The 11,894-nt window shown below is 50.1% G+C and overlaps 1 protein-coding gene across 1 annotated transcript in view; it reads left to right on the top strand.

Moving 5' to 3' along the window:
- Nucleotides 1-11,894, top strand: part of Ryr1 (ryanodine receptor 1) — a 128,656-nt gene that overhangs the window by 9,096 nt on the left and 107,666 nt on the right. The window contains exons 8-19 of the mRNA XM_059279630.1: nt 2,341-2,434; nt 2,865-2,939; nt 3,381-3,537; nt 3,725-3,889; nt 4,644-4,765; nt 5,156-5,351; nt 9,592-9,727; nt 9,807-9,902; nt 9,985-10,103; nt 10,929-11,062; nt 11,251-11,492; nt 11,870-11,892. Of these exons, the coding sequence (XP_059135613.1) occupies nt 2,341-2,434; nt 2,865-2,939; nt 3,381-3,537; nt 3,725-3,889; nt 4,644-4,765; nt 5,156-5,351; nt 9,592-9,727; nt 9,807-9,902; nt 9,985-10,103; nt 10,929-11,062; nt 11,251-11,492; nt 11,870-11,892 (1,559 nt within the window). The remainder of the gene's footprint in view (nt 1-2,340; nt 2,435-2,864; nt 2,940-3,380; nt 3,538-3,724; nt 3,890-4,643; nt 4,766-5,155; nt 5,352-9,591; nt 9,728-9,806; nt 9,903-9,984; nt 10,104-10,928; nt 11,063-11,250; nt 11,493-11,869; nt 11,893-11,894) is intronic.

Here is an 11,894-nt window from a genome sequence, read left to right on the forward strand (position 1 = left end):
ACTTCCAAACTCAACCCAAAGCTTCCATACCAAGTGCAGTCCTTGAGGTCAGACTCCTACACTCAGAACTCACAGCTTAGAGCAGTAATTCTCAACCTTCCTAATGCTGTGACCCTTTAATACAGTTCCTTATGTTGTGGTGACCCCAACCATAAAATTATTTTCATTACTACTTCATAACTGTAATTTTGGTCTGTTATAAACCATAATGTAAATATCTGATATGCGGGACATCTGATATGTCACCCCTGTGAAAGAGTTGACACCAAGGGGTCGTGACCCACAGATTGAGAACCACTGGTTTAGAGCATCAACTCACAAGCTTAATCCTCAGACTTCAGTTCTCAGATAGAAGCACAGACCAAAGCCCTGAAATCTAAACCTCAGATCCTAAATCAGGATCCCTGCTCAGACCTCAGACCTTATGCTACCAGCCTTGGACTCTCAAAAAAGTATTAATTGAAATGTGTGTGTGTGTGTGTGTGTGTGTGTGTGTGTGTGTGTGTGTGTGTGTGTCTGGGCATGCCCACCTGTGTAAAGGTCAGAGGATAACTTATGACCTTTTGCTATGTAGGGCTTGAAGACTGAACTCAGGTTACCAGGTTGGTGTCTGGTGCCATTACCACCTTCCTGACTCTAGGCTCCCAAATTTTAATTTCACTCTGAAAACCCAAAATCAAACTCTGGCACTCACAAAAACAAACAAACAAATAAATAAAATAAAAAACAAACAAACAAAAAAACCCCAGAAAACAGGGCTTGTGACGGCTCTGCAGTTAAGAGCACTGGCCCTTCTTCCCAGATGACCCGAATTTGATTCCCAGCTCCCACATGGTGGCTCACAACCATCTGTAACTCCAGTTCCGGAGGATCCAACACCATCTTCTGACCTCCGTGGGCACCAGGCCCACAAGTGGTACAGGTACTCATAGGGGCAAAACACCAACACACATAAATAAACAAACACCAAAACCCCGGGGCTGGGGAGACAGCTCAGCTAGGAAAGTATGACGTAAGTTCCATCCCCATCACTTACACTGAAAAAGCCAGGTTCAGTGTCATGGACCTACATGTAATCCCAGTGTTGGGAGGGCCAGGCCAGAGGACCCTTGGGGTTTCCTGGACAGCCAGTTGAGCTGGATCAGTGAGCTCCAGGTTCAGTGAAAATCCTGCTCCCCAAGAGTAAAGTGGAGAGTGATCTGAGAAAGATGCCCAGTGCTGACCTCTGACCTCCACATGCATGTGCACACATGTGCATGAACACCTGCATACATAAGTACACACACACATAAACATGTACACATTTGTACACAGAAAGCTCCAACTAAACAGAAGGGGAAATCCCCCACAAAGCCACACATGTGAACTCTCCTGATAGCAAACTAAAGACACACCAAAACCAAAACCAAAACCCTGACAATTTCAGTCTCAGATCCTACGGTAAGAGCAGAGGATGGCCCTAAGTTCTGACCCAATTTCAGGGTCCTGAACCAGGGAACCAAGCTGAGACTTAAACCACTGATTGCCCAGCCCTGAAACCCAGACCCACCAACTTAAAAAAAACTCTTAAAAAAAGATTTCTTTTCATTTTATGTGTATGGGTATTTTGTGTACGTGTGTGTCTGTGCACCATGTATGTGCCTGGTGCCTGTGGAGGCCAGAAGAGTGTGTTGGATCCCCTGGAACCGGATTTACACAGGTACAGTTCTGAGCTGCTATGTGGGTGCTGGGAACAGGACTCGGGGTCTCTGCAATGGCAGCGAGTGCTCCTAATTGTGGAGACATCCTCCAGCACCTTTGTTATTTACTACAAAGCTCACGTCTTTCCAAATCCATACTCCTGAGCTCAGAGTCTCAAACTCAGATCATAACCCAGAACCTTGACCTCACACGTCAGCTCAAGATCCCCCAATCAACACTCAGAACTGAGGTCTTTACTGCCAACTCTAGGCTCAGAGGCGAACATCATGCCTCCAAATCCTAACCTCAGAGGACAGAGCCCGAGAGCAAGGAGCGCTAGACCCAACCCTCCGACCACACAATCTGACCCCAATCTCGAAAGTCCAAATACAGACCCTTAAGTCACGACTCTAAGTCCCCTGACCTTACCCCGGCATATCCAGATCCTTATGGGTTGGCCTCTGACCTCAGCTCCCAAGTCTCCCATCCCCACTTTTTAGTCTTTAAACATGGCCTAAATCACAGACCATCAACACTGCTCCCCAATCCAGCCTTTCATCTTCCACCGGGAAGACATAGGACCCCTAGACCCCACATTGGCTTTTAGATCTTTCTGAGACTCCTACCTCACAGCAAACACATTTCCTTGATCTTCCTCAGGCTTCGTGACCGGAGGCCATGTCCTCCGCCTCTTTCATGGACACATGGATGAATGTCTGACCATTTCCCCTTCGGACAGTGATGACCAACGCAGGTCTGGGCTCTGGACAAGGAGACTTGGGGTCCAGAGGTGTGGGTGGGAAGACTGGTCGGGCAATCTGTGCTTTTTAGCTTTCTGTGGCTGTGGCAATAGAGAAAAATACTTGAGAAAATCAACTTGATAAGGGACAGACTCTTTCGGTTGCAATCCATGAAGGCTTGGCCCTATCGCTTTGGGTCCTAGGTGGCACAGTTTATCATGGCGACAGTATGTGGCAGAGGCTAGTTTCACCCTATGACATTTGAGGACACAATAAGGAAAATGGAAGGCACAATATTGTAATACTCCAGCAACCTAACATCTTTCCATTGGGCTCCCTCCCAAAGGCTCTACCACCGGCTGGGGACCAAGCCTTCCACAGATGGGCTGTTAGGTTGGGGACTGGCGTCTGCATTCCTGACCTTGTTCTCTCCTATATCCCTAGACTGGTCTACTACGAGGGAGGGCCTGTGTGCACGCATGCCCGCTCGCTTTGGAGGCTAGAGCCGCTGAGAATCAGGTGCGGTGGAGGAGAGGTTGGGGACTCCTGTAGAGCCTGGGAGAGGAGAAAGGGTCTTGAAGGAGATCTGAGGGAGATACTGGAAGGTTTTGGGGGACAACCTAGAGAGCCCGAGGGAGATTTAGATCCTCAGCGTTCCTGGAACCCTAGAGGAAAAGCCCTTGGGGCAGGTGGGAGGTTCCTGAAGGAGAGATCGGGGTTCAGGGTGAAAGTTTGTGCATCGAAAGCTTGATGAGCCAGGGCCTTGGGGACACTGGGGAGCTCTGAGGAAGGTTCAAGGTCCTGCAAGAGGATGGAGCTACTGAGCAGGGAGGAGACAGTTCTGAGAAAGATCCAGGGGACCCTGTAAGAGAGATGATTGAGTAGTTTCAGGCCAAGACTATGATATTAATGGCTACTAGGGAGGGGTGCCCTGATTCTCCCTACGGTCACCCTCCACAGCTGGAGTGGAAGCCATCTCCGCTGGGGCCAGCCGCTTCGAATCAGGCATGTGACCACTGGGCGGTACCTGGCGCTCACCGAGGACCAAGGCCTTGTGGTGGTTGATGCCAGCAAGGCCCACACCAAGGCTACTTCCTTTTGCTTCCGAATCTCAAAGGTTGGTGTGTGTGTGCGTGTGTGTGTGTGTGTGTGTGTGTGTGTGTGTGTGTGTGTGTGTAGGGGGCAAGGTGCCCTTCCTCAGCTGCAGCCCTGGGTCCCACTCCAGCCTCCTGGCTGAGGCTCTTGCTTGGGGTCTCCCATGACGCCAGGCAGAGGAGGCTGACATCTGTCCCTTGTCCCTGCAGGAGAAGCTGGATGTGGCCCCCAAGAGAGATGTGGAGGGCATGGGGCCCCCTGAGATCAAGTATGGAGAATCACTCTGCTTCGTGCAGCATGTGGCCTCAGGCCTGTGGCTCACCTATGCTGCCCCGGACCCCAAGGCCCTGAGGCTTGGCGTGCTCAAGAAGAAGGTGGGTTCCTGGAAGGGGTGGGTGTGTGAACAGGGGCAGGGGTGGGCTGTGGTGTTCATTACCCAGCTTTTGGGAGCCTGAGAATGAGACTGAGATAGACTGGAAAATATAAGAGGTGTGTGTGCGTGCGTGTGTGCGTGCGTGTGTGTGTGTGTGTGTGTGTGCGCGTGTGTGTGTGTGTGTGTGTGTGTGTGTGTGTGTGTGTGTAGAGAAAGAGAGAGAGAGAGATAAAGGGGCAGAGATAAACTGAAATTTATAAACAGAAACTGAAGAATAGAAAGCCATGCACACAGAGAGAAAACAAATACTAAGGGCCGGCAAGATGGCTCAGCAAGTAAAAGGCATTTGCTGCCAGGCGGCCGCCTTGAGTCTGAGCCCAGGAACCCGAATGGTGGAAGGAGGGAACAGATTCCATCAGGTTGTCTTGACTGCCAGCGTGTGCACATCCACATCCACTCCCCACGAAAATCTTCCAAATAATAACAGGCTGAAAATAATAGTCATAAATTATTGGCTGGCCCTGGTGGTTCCCACCAATTACCCTAGCACTCAAGAGGCTGCCGGGGGGGCTGAGTTTGAGGTCAGCCTGTACTACATAGTGAAATCCTGTTTCAAAAGCCCCAAAAGAAAAGGGCTGGGGTGGTAGCTCTGCTGGTAAGGGGCTTGCCTGGCATGTGTGAGGCCCTGGGTTGCATCCCCAGCACCCTGTAGATCAGGTGGCAACCCCGCCTGAACTCTCTGTGTGCACATCCAGGCTATGCTGCACCAGGAAGGCCACATGGATGATGCACTGTCACTGACGCGATGCCAGCAGGAGGAGTCTCAGGCTGCCCGAATGATCTACAGCACGGCAGGCCTGTACAACCAATTCATAAAGTAAGCCTGCCCACCCTCTCCTAGGCTCCTTGTACTTATGTACCTGACAAATGTCATAGTCCCTCTTCAGAGACATCTAATGTCCACAGCCTTGACCTCCGCACAGCTAAGACACGCATGACCTTTGACCTTACATTCCAGACCATTATCTAACTTTCACACCAGCACCCAGACTCTTCACTGGCCCTCTCCAGTCCCGACTACTTCCACGATCCCTTGTGCCTGCTACGCAGGGGCCCATGCCAGTCCCAGCTCCGTCATAGGTTCTAAGTGACCTTGGGCCAAGGCCTTACTTCTGTTTCTCTGTCCTTCACAAAACCGAAGCCCGTGGGGTCCAGCGCAGGATGGGGTGGGGCTTCCAACCCTGCCTGAGCACTGTGATCCCCACAGGGGTCTCGATAGCTTCAGTGGGAAGCCACGGGGCTCGGGGCCACCGGCTGGGTCAGCATTGCCCATCGAAGGCGTCATCCTGAGCCTACAGGATCTCATAGGCTACTTCGAGCCGCCTTCGGAGGAGCTGCAGCATGAGGAGAAGCAGACCAAGCTCCGCAGCCTGCGCAACCGACAGAGCCTCTTCCAGGAGGAGGTGAAGCCAGGCGTGGAGGGCGGAGCCCGAGGGGCGGGGCCTGGAGACTCCGGGTACCTGGGCCTTAGAGAGGGGCGGGGTATAGTGAGGAGCTCGAGGGAGGGCGGGGCCTGTAGGAAAGTGATGGGCCGGGCCTCAAGGAAGGGGTGGGCGGGGTTCATGGGCGGGGCCTGGAGGGCGGGCCGGAATAAGGGAGCAGGCCGCGGAGCCCTGTGAAATGAGGGTCAAGACTAGACAATCTGGTCTGGAGTTGAGTCTGAGGCTCCACAAGATGGGGCTTCCTGCTACTGGGTCTGTAGGATCCAGACCTTCTGGGTGAGAGGGAGTAGGGATACAGAGACCTGGGCTGATCTTGGCACGTCTGGGAGGAGCTTATTGGGGTGAGGTACTAGTCATCTCTTAGAACAGTAAGGGAAGAGGTGTGGGGTGCTCAGCTCTGCCAGAGTAGGAGAAGCGGAGAGGGGTGGAATAAGAGGCCTGGGCTGAGGTCAGGGACTCTGCTGCCTTGGCAGTGGTGGGAAATGTATCTATTCGGAGGCATAGCCTGGCCTCTCATCCCTTGATGGGAAAGAAGGATCACGGTAACAATAACAGAACTGTCACCAGGGTGGGATTAGTACAGTGTATGCAGGGCGCTTAGAGTTCCAGTACAGGTAGGTGGGTTCAGTGAGAAACCCTGTCTCACAAACGTAAGATGGGGTCTAGAGTGATGGCTCAGTGTTTAAGAGCAGGTACTGCTCTATCAGGACCCAAGTTCAGTTTCCAGTACGTGTATCTGGTGACTCAAAACACCCAAACTCCAGCCCCAGAGGGGTCCAATGCCTCTGGCCTCCACATGCCCCTGCACTCACATGCACACACCCTCACACATACATAGATTTAAAAATAATAAAGTAAACCTTTAAAATACAGGACAGCTGAGTGTAATGATGAATGCCTTTAATCCCAGTACTTGGAAGGCAGAAGCAGGAGGATCTCTGTAAATTCAAGGTCAGCATGGTCTACATAGCAAGTTTCAGGCCAGCCAGGGCTATATAATGAGACCCTGTCCTTAAAACAAAACAAAAACCAAGGTGGCAAGTCATCATAGAAGACCCCAAAAGTTGCCAGCTGGTGGTGGTGGTGACAACACCTTTAATCCCAGCACTTGGAAGGTAGAAGAGGATACTCTCTGAGTTCGGTGCTAGCCTGGTCTACAGAGTGAGTTCCAGGACAGCCAGGGCTACAAAGAGAAACCCTGTCTGGAAAACCAAAACCAAAAGACTCCACAAGTTGACTTCTAGTCTCCATAGGAGCAAAAATGCACACTGGCACACAAACAAATACGTAACACACACACACACACACACACACACACACACACACACACACACACACTGTCTCAAAATGCCGAACAAAAAAATGCAAACAAAAATTTCAGGTACCATCTGGAATTCTTTTTTATTCCCCTTAATACGGGGTTTCTCTATGTAGACCTGCACCTCTGCCTCCCAAGTGCTAAGATTAAAGGTGTGAGCCACCATCACCGGCTCTATCTAATTCTTAAGTATAGGAAAGAAGTTTCATTCAGGTATCAATATAATGCTATTAGCTATGAGTTTAATATTCTTGAATAAAGCACTATATTATGAGGATGTTTCTTTATATAGAAACATGTATAAAGCAAGGTTATGCACTAACTCATTGAAGAAAAAAATGTGTTCAGAAGCTGAGCACCACAGCTCATGCCCATAGTCCCAGCTACGTGGGAAGGGGAAGTAAGAAGGTCATTTGAAGCCGGGCGGTGGTGGCGCACGCCTTTAATCCCAGCACTCGGGAGGCAGAGCCAGGCGGATCTCTGTGAGTTCAAGGCCAGCCTGGGCTACCAAGTGAGTTCCAGGAAAGGCGCAAACACTGTCTCGAAAAACCAAAAATAAAAAAAAAGAAGGTCATTTGAGCCCAGGAGTTTGGGGCTAGCCTAGCCTGGTCCACATAGCAAATATACTCCCTCTCTCTCTCTCCCTCTCTCTCTCTCTCTCTCTCTCTCTCTCTCTCTCTCTCTCTCTCTCTCTCTCTCCCCCTCTCGGCTGGCCATGAACTTGCAGTAGCCGAGGATGCTCTATTCCTTCTGCTCTCACTCCCAACCCCCGGGCTTCATTTGTTCATTTGTGCTAAACTTGAGCTATATCTCCAGACATAACTCTTTCTTTTTTTTTTTTTTTTTTGTGCCTGAGGGGCGGGGCAGGTGGTTTTTCAAGACACAGCCCGGGCTGTGTTGGAACTCACTCTGTAGACCAGGCTGGCTTCAAACTCACAGAGGTCCGCCTGCCTCTGCCTCCTGAGTGCTGGCATTGAAGGCGTGCGCCACCACTGCTGGGCTCATGACTCCATCTTTAAAAAATTTAAAAAAATTATAATTCATTTTTTTCATTGGTGTTCTGCCTGCGTGTGTGTCTGTGTGAGGGTGTCAGAAGTCCTAGAACTGGAGTTACAGACAAGTGTGAGCTGCCATGTGGGTGCTGGGAATTGAACCTGGGTCCTCTGGAAGAGCAGCCTTAACCACTGCGCCATCTCTTCAGCTCCTAAAAATAAATGTTTTAAGGCAGGGATGGTGACTCATCAGGATTAAGGAGGCAGAGATATAAGGAGCAAATCCAGCCTGGCTTACATAACAAGCTCCTGTTTCAAAAAAATTATAGTGAAAAAATCAGGTGTGGAGGCTCGCACCTGTAATATGCCAGCGCTTGGGAAGCTGATATATGAGGATTGTCACCAATTCCAGGACAGCCTGGACTACAGGATGAGACTGTCTTTCAAATAAACAAACAAAACTATATTTATCCAGACATTCACAGGAATCCCCTGTGTTTTTGCTACAAGTAATAGTTCAATGGTTGATAATTCATTGTTCATGTGATTTTACAGAATGTTACTGAGAATAATGAGAATTAATTGTATATGCTTTTCTGTGTGTGTGTGTGTGTGTGTGTGTGTGTGTGTGTGTGTGTGTGTTAGAATTCACAATAAAAGGGCTGGAGAGAGAGCTCAGCCAGTTAAAGTGCATGAAAAACTGAGTTAGATTTTTAGAACCCACCACATAAAAACGTCAGGTGTGGTGGTAGGCATTTGTGGTCCCAGCACTGGGGAGGCAGAGATAGGCAGATCCTCAGTGCTTCATGACCAGCCAGTGTAGCCTAATTGGTAGGCTTCAGGCCAATGAGAAACCCTGTTTCAAAGGAGGTAGAAGTTGTCCTTTGGAACATACATGTGCATGCTCATTTACACACACACACACACACACACACACACACACACACACACACACACGAATAAAGTACTCAGAATAAGGGCTCAGCGATTAAAAGCACTTGCTGCACCAGGCGGTGGTGGCATACACTTTTAATTCCAGCACTTGGGAAGCAGAGCCAGGCGGATCTCTATGAGTTCGAGGCCAGCCTGGTCTACAGAGTGAGTTCCAGGACAAGCTCCAAAGCTACACAGAAACCCTGTCTCAAAAAACAAAACAAAACAAAAAAAGAGCACTTGCTGCTCTTCCAGAGGACTTGGGTTTAGTTCCTAGTACCTACACAGCCAATTACGATTATCTGTAACTCCAATTCTAGGGGATCCAATTTCCTCTTCTGACTTCTGCAGGCACCAGGTATAGACAAGGCACACGTACATGCAGGAAAACTATTTGTACAATATATAAATTTACAAAATTCAGAATAGCTGGGCATGTTGGAGCATACCTTTAACATTAGAATTCTGGAGGCAGAGGCAGGTGAATCTGTATGAGTTTGAGGCCTGCTTGATCTACACAGTGATTTCCAGGCCAACCAGGGCTACATAGTGAGACCCTGTCTCCAAAAATAAAACTGATAATAAATCACAGTAAAGAAAGAAAAAAACCCACATTAAAGTGTCAGAGGGGAGAGAATCTCTTATGGTAGGTGGTAAAAGTGAACTGGTCCAAATTGCAGCCTGGAGTGAGGAGTCTGGAACCAAGTAAAATGGAGAGAAAACTGTAGATTACATAGCACAAATGTAATATTGGAGAATGAGGCAAAGAGCACAGGGACAGTTTGATGTGTCAAGAAGGAAAGGAGGGTGATGAGACTGAACAGGGACATGGAACTAGGAAGCTGGGTTACCTCTGGGGACATAACCTGTCGCAGGAATATGACTTAGTAGACCCGGGAAAGGCAAAGAAGTGTGGGTCTGGAACTCCTGCTGTAACTCCTTCATTTCTTCACCCCAGGGGATGCTCTCCCTGGTCTTGAACTGCATTGACCGTCTCAATGTCTACACCACTGCTGCTCACTTTGCCGAATTTGCAGGGGAGGAGGCAGCTGAGTCTTGGAAAGAGATTGTGAACCTGCTCTATGAACTACTAGGTAAGGGCACTCAGAGCTGACTTCCCCGAGAGCACTCAGATGCCCCATCCTAATAGATCTCACCCCCATGCCCCTACAGCCTCTCTGATCCGTGGCAATCGTACCAACTGTGCCCTCTTCTCCACTAACTTGGATTGGCTGGTCAGCAAGCTGGATCGTCTGGAGGCCTCATCTGGTAGGAGAATCCAGGAGAGGGGAATGGGAAGGTTAGGGAGGAAAGGCCACTCCCCCTCACCTCTCTTGTTGGCACCCGGCAGGCATCCTGGAGGTGTTGTACTGTGTCCTGATTGAGAGTCCCGAGGTTCTGAACATCATCCAGGAGAACCACATCAAGTCTATTATCTCCCTCTTAGACAAGCATGGGAGGAATCACAAGGTTGGTCCTTCTTCCATGACCTCTCACCCCTAACACTGGAACCCTGACCTCTCCCCAGGACTCCTCTCTTTTACGTCACCGTTTGCTAAACTTTATTTCTATGCACTTCCATCCCAACTGGACGGTCTCAAATTCACGGCTCTTCAGTCGATTCTGGGCCACAGATAAACTTAGTTGGCTCTCCGAAATGCACATTTTATAGCCATTGGTGGGGGGCAGATAGGCTTTACAGTTTGCTACGGGCCCTATCAGTGCCCACTGTACAACTTCAAAGCAGTTCATACCTTTACATCCCCCATCTGGCCCACGAAGGCCATCGTTTAGAACTCTTGCTAATCCAACATCTCATCTTGACTCCTGAGGCTCTAGTTGACCTTCCACTCTACCCGTTACCTCTTCCTTCACTGCCCCGGTCTAGTCTCTAATTTCCTACACTTAATGATGCCTTACCCCAACCCCTGAGGGCCACCCCCAGCCTCTTGCCTCACCTTCCTCCTTGACCTCCCAACCTTTCTCACCCCATCCTCCCAAGCAGGATCTCCATGTTCTAGCCGGATACACTGCCCTCGCCTTCTGGCTTTCTTCTGCAGCAACTCCCACAGCCTCACCACCCTGGTGCCCTGACTCTCCTTTTGGATTTTCAGTTTTTAGACAAGGTCTCACTCACTACACAACTCTGGCTGTCCTGGAACTCACTTGGTAGCCCAGGCTGGCCTCGAACTCACAGAGATCCTCCTGTCTCTGCCTCGCATGCGCTGGGATTAAAGGCGTGCGCCACCGTGCCTGCCACCCTCACTCTCCTTGACCTCTGAACGTGACTTCCAGGTCCTGGATGTGCTGTGTTCACTGTGTGTGTGCAATGGTGTGGCTGTGCGCTCCAACCAAGATCTCATCACTGAGAACCTGCTCCCTGGCAGGGAGCTTCTGCTGCAGACAAACCTCATCAACTACGTCACCAGGTGGGGCTCTTCACCTCAGCGTTGACCCTCAGTCCTGACCTCAGGCTGGCACCCAGGTCCTCTGCTAGAGAAGCCAGTGTTCTTAACCTCTGAACCATCACTTCAGTTCCTCTCTTTATCTGTCTTTTTCTTTCCTTCTCCTCCATCTGGCTGTCCTCTCCATCTCTCCTGTCCTGTCTCTCCTACAGCATCCGTCCCAACATCTTTGTGGGCCGAGCAGAAGGCTCCACGCAGTATGGCAAATGGTACTTTGAAGTGATGGTGGATGAGGTGGCTCCGTTTCTGACAGCTCAGTCCACTCACCTGCGGGTGGGCTGGGCCCTCAGCGAGGGCTACAGCCCCTACCCTGGAGGCGGCGAGGGCTGGGGCGGCAATGGGGTCGGCGATGACCTCTATTCCTACGGCTTTGATGGGCTGCATCTCTGGACAGGTACCTCCACCCCCAGGGGGTTCTCACCCTGACCTTTGACCCCAGAGTGTCCAAGATTCTGACAGCACCCCCTTGGAGTTAAAGTGCACGCCTTTAATTCAGCACCCAGGAGGCAGAGGCTGGCAGATCTCTGTGAGTCTGAGGCCAGCCTGGTCTACAGAGTGAGGTTCCATGACAGCCAGGGCTACACAGAGAAATCCTGTCTCAAAAAACCACCACCAATAATAATAATTATAATAATATAATAATAAAAAGAATCCTGACTCCCAGAAGAAGCAACCTTTGACTCCTTACCTCTCATTTGATCTTAACTCTAGAACTTTCAGAATTCTGGCCTTCACCTGTTCCCTCTTAGCCTCAAAATTCTGACCCTACAGGGCTGATCCCAGAAGACTGCCCTGT

Source organism: Peromyscus eremicus, chromosome 1 (genome assembly GCF_949786415.1).
Source record: "Peromyscus eremicus chromosome 1, PerEre_H2_v1, whole genome shotgun sequence".
NCBI lineage: Eukaryota > Metazoa > Chordata > Mammalia > Rodentia > Cricetidae > Peromyscus > Peromyscus eremicus.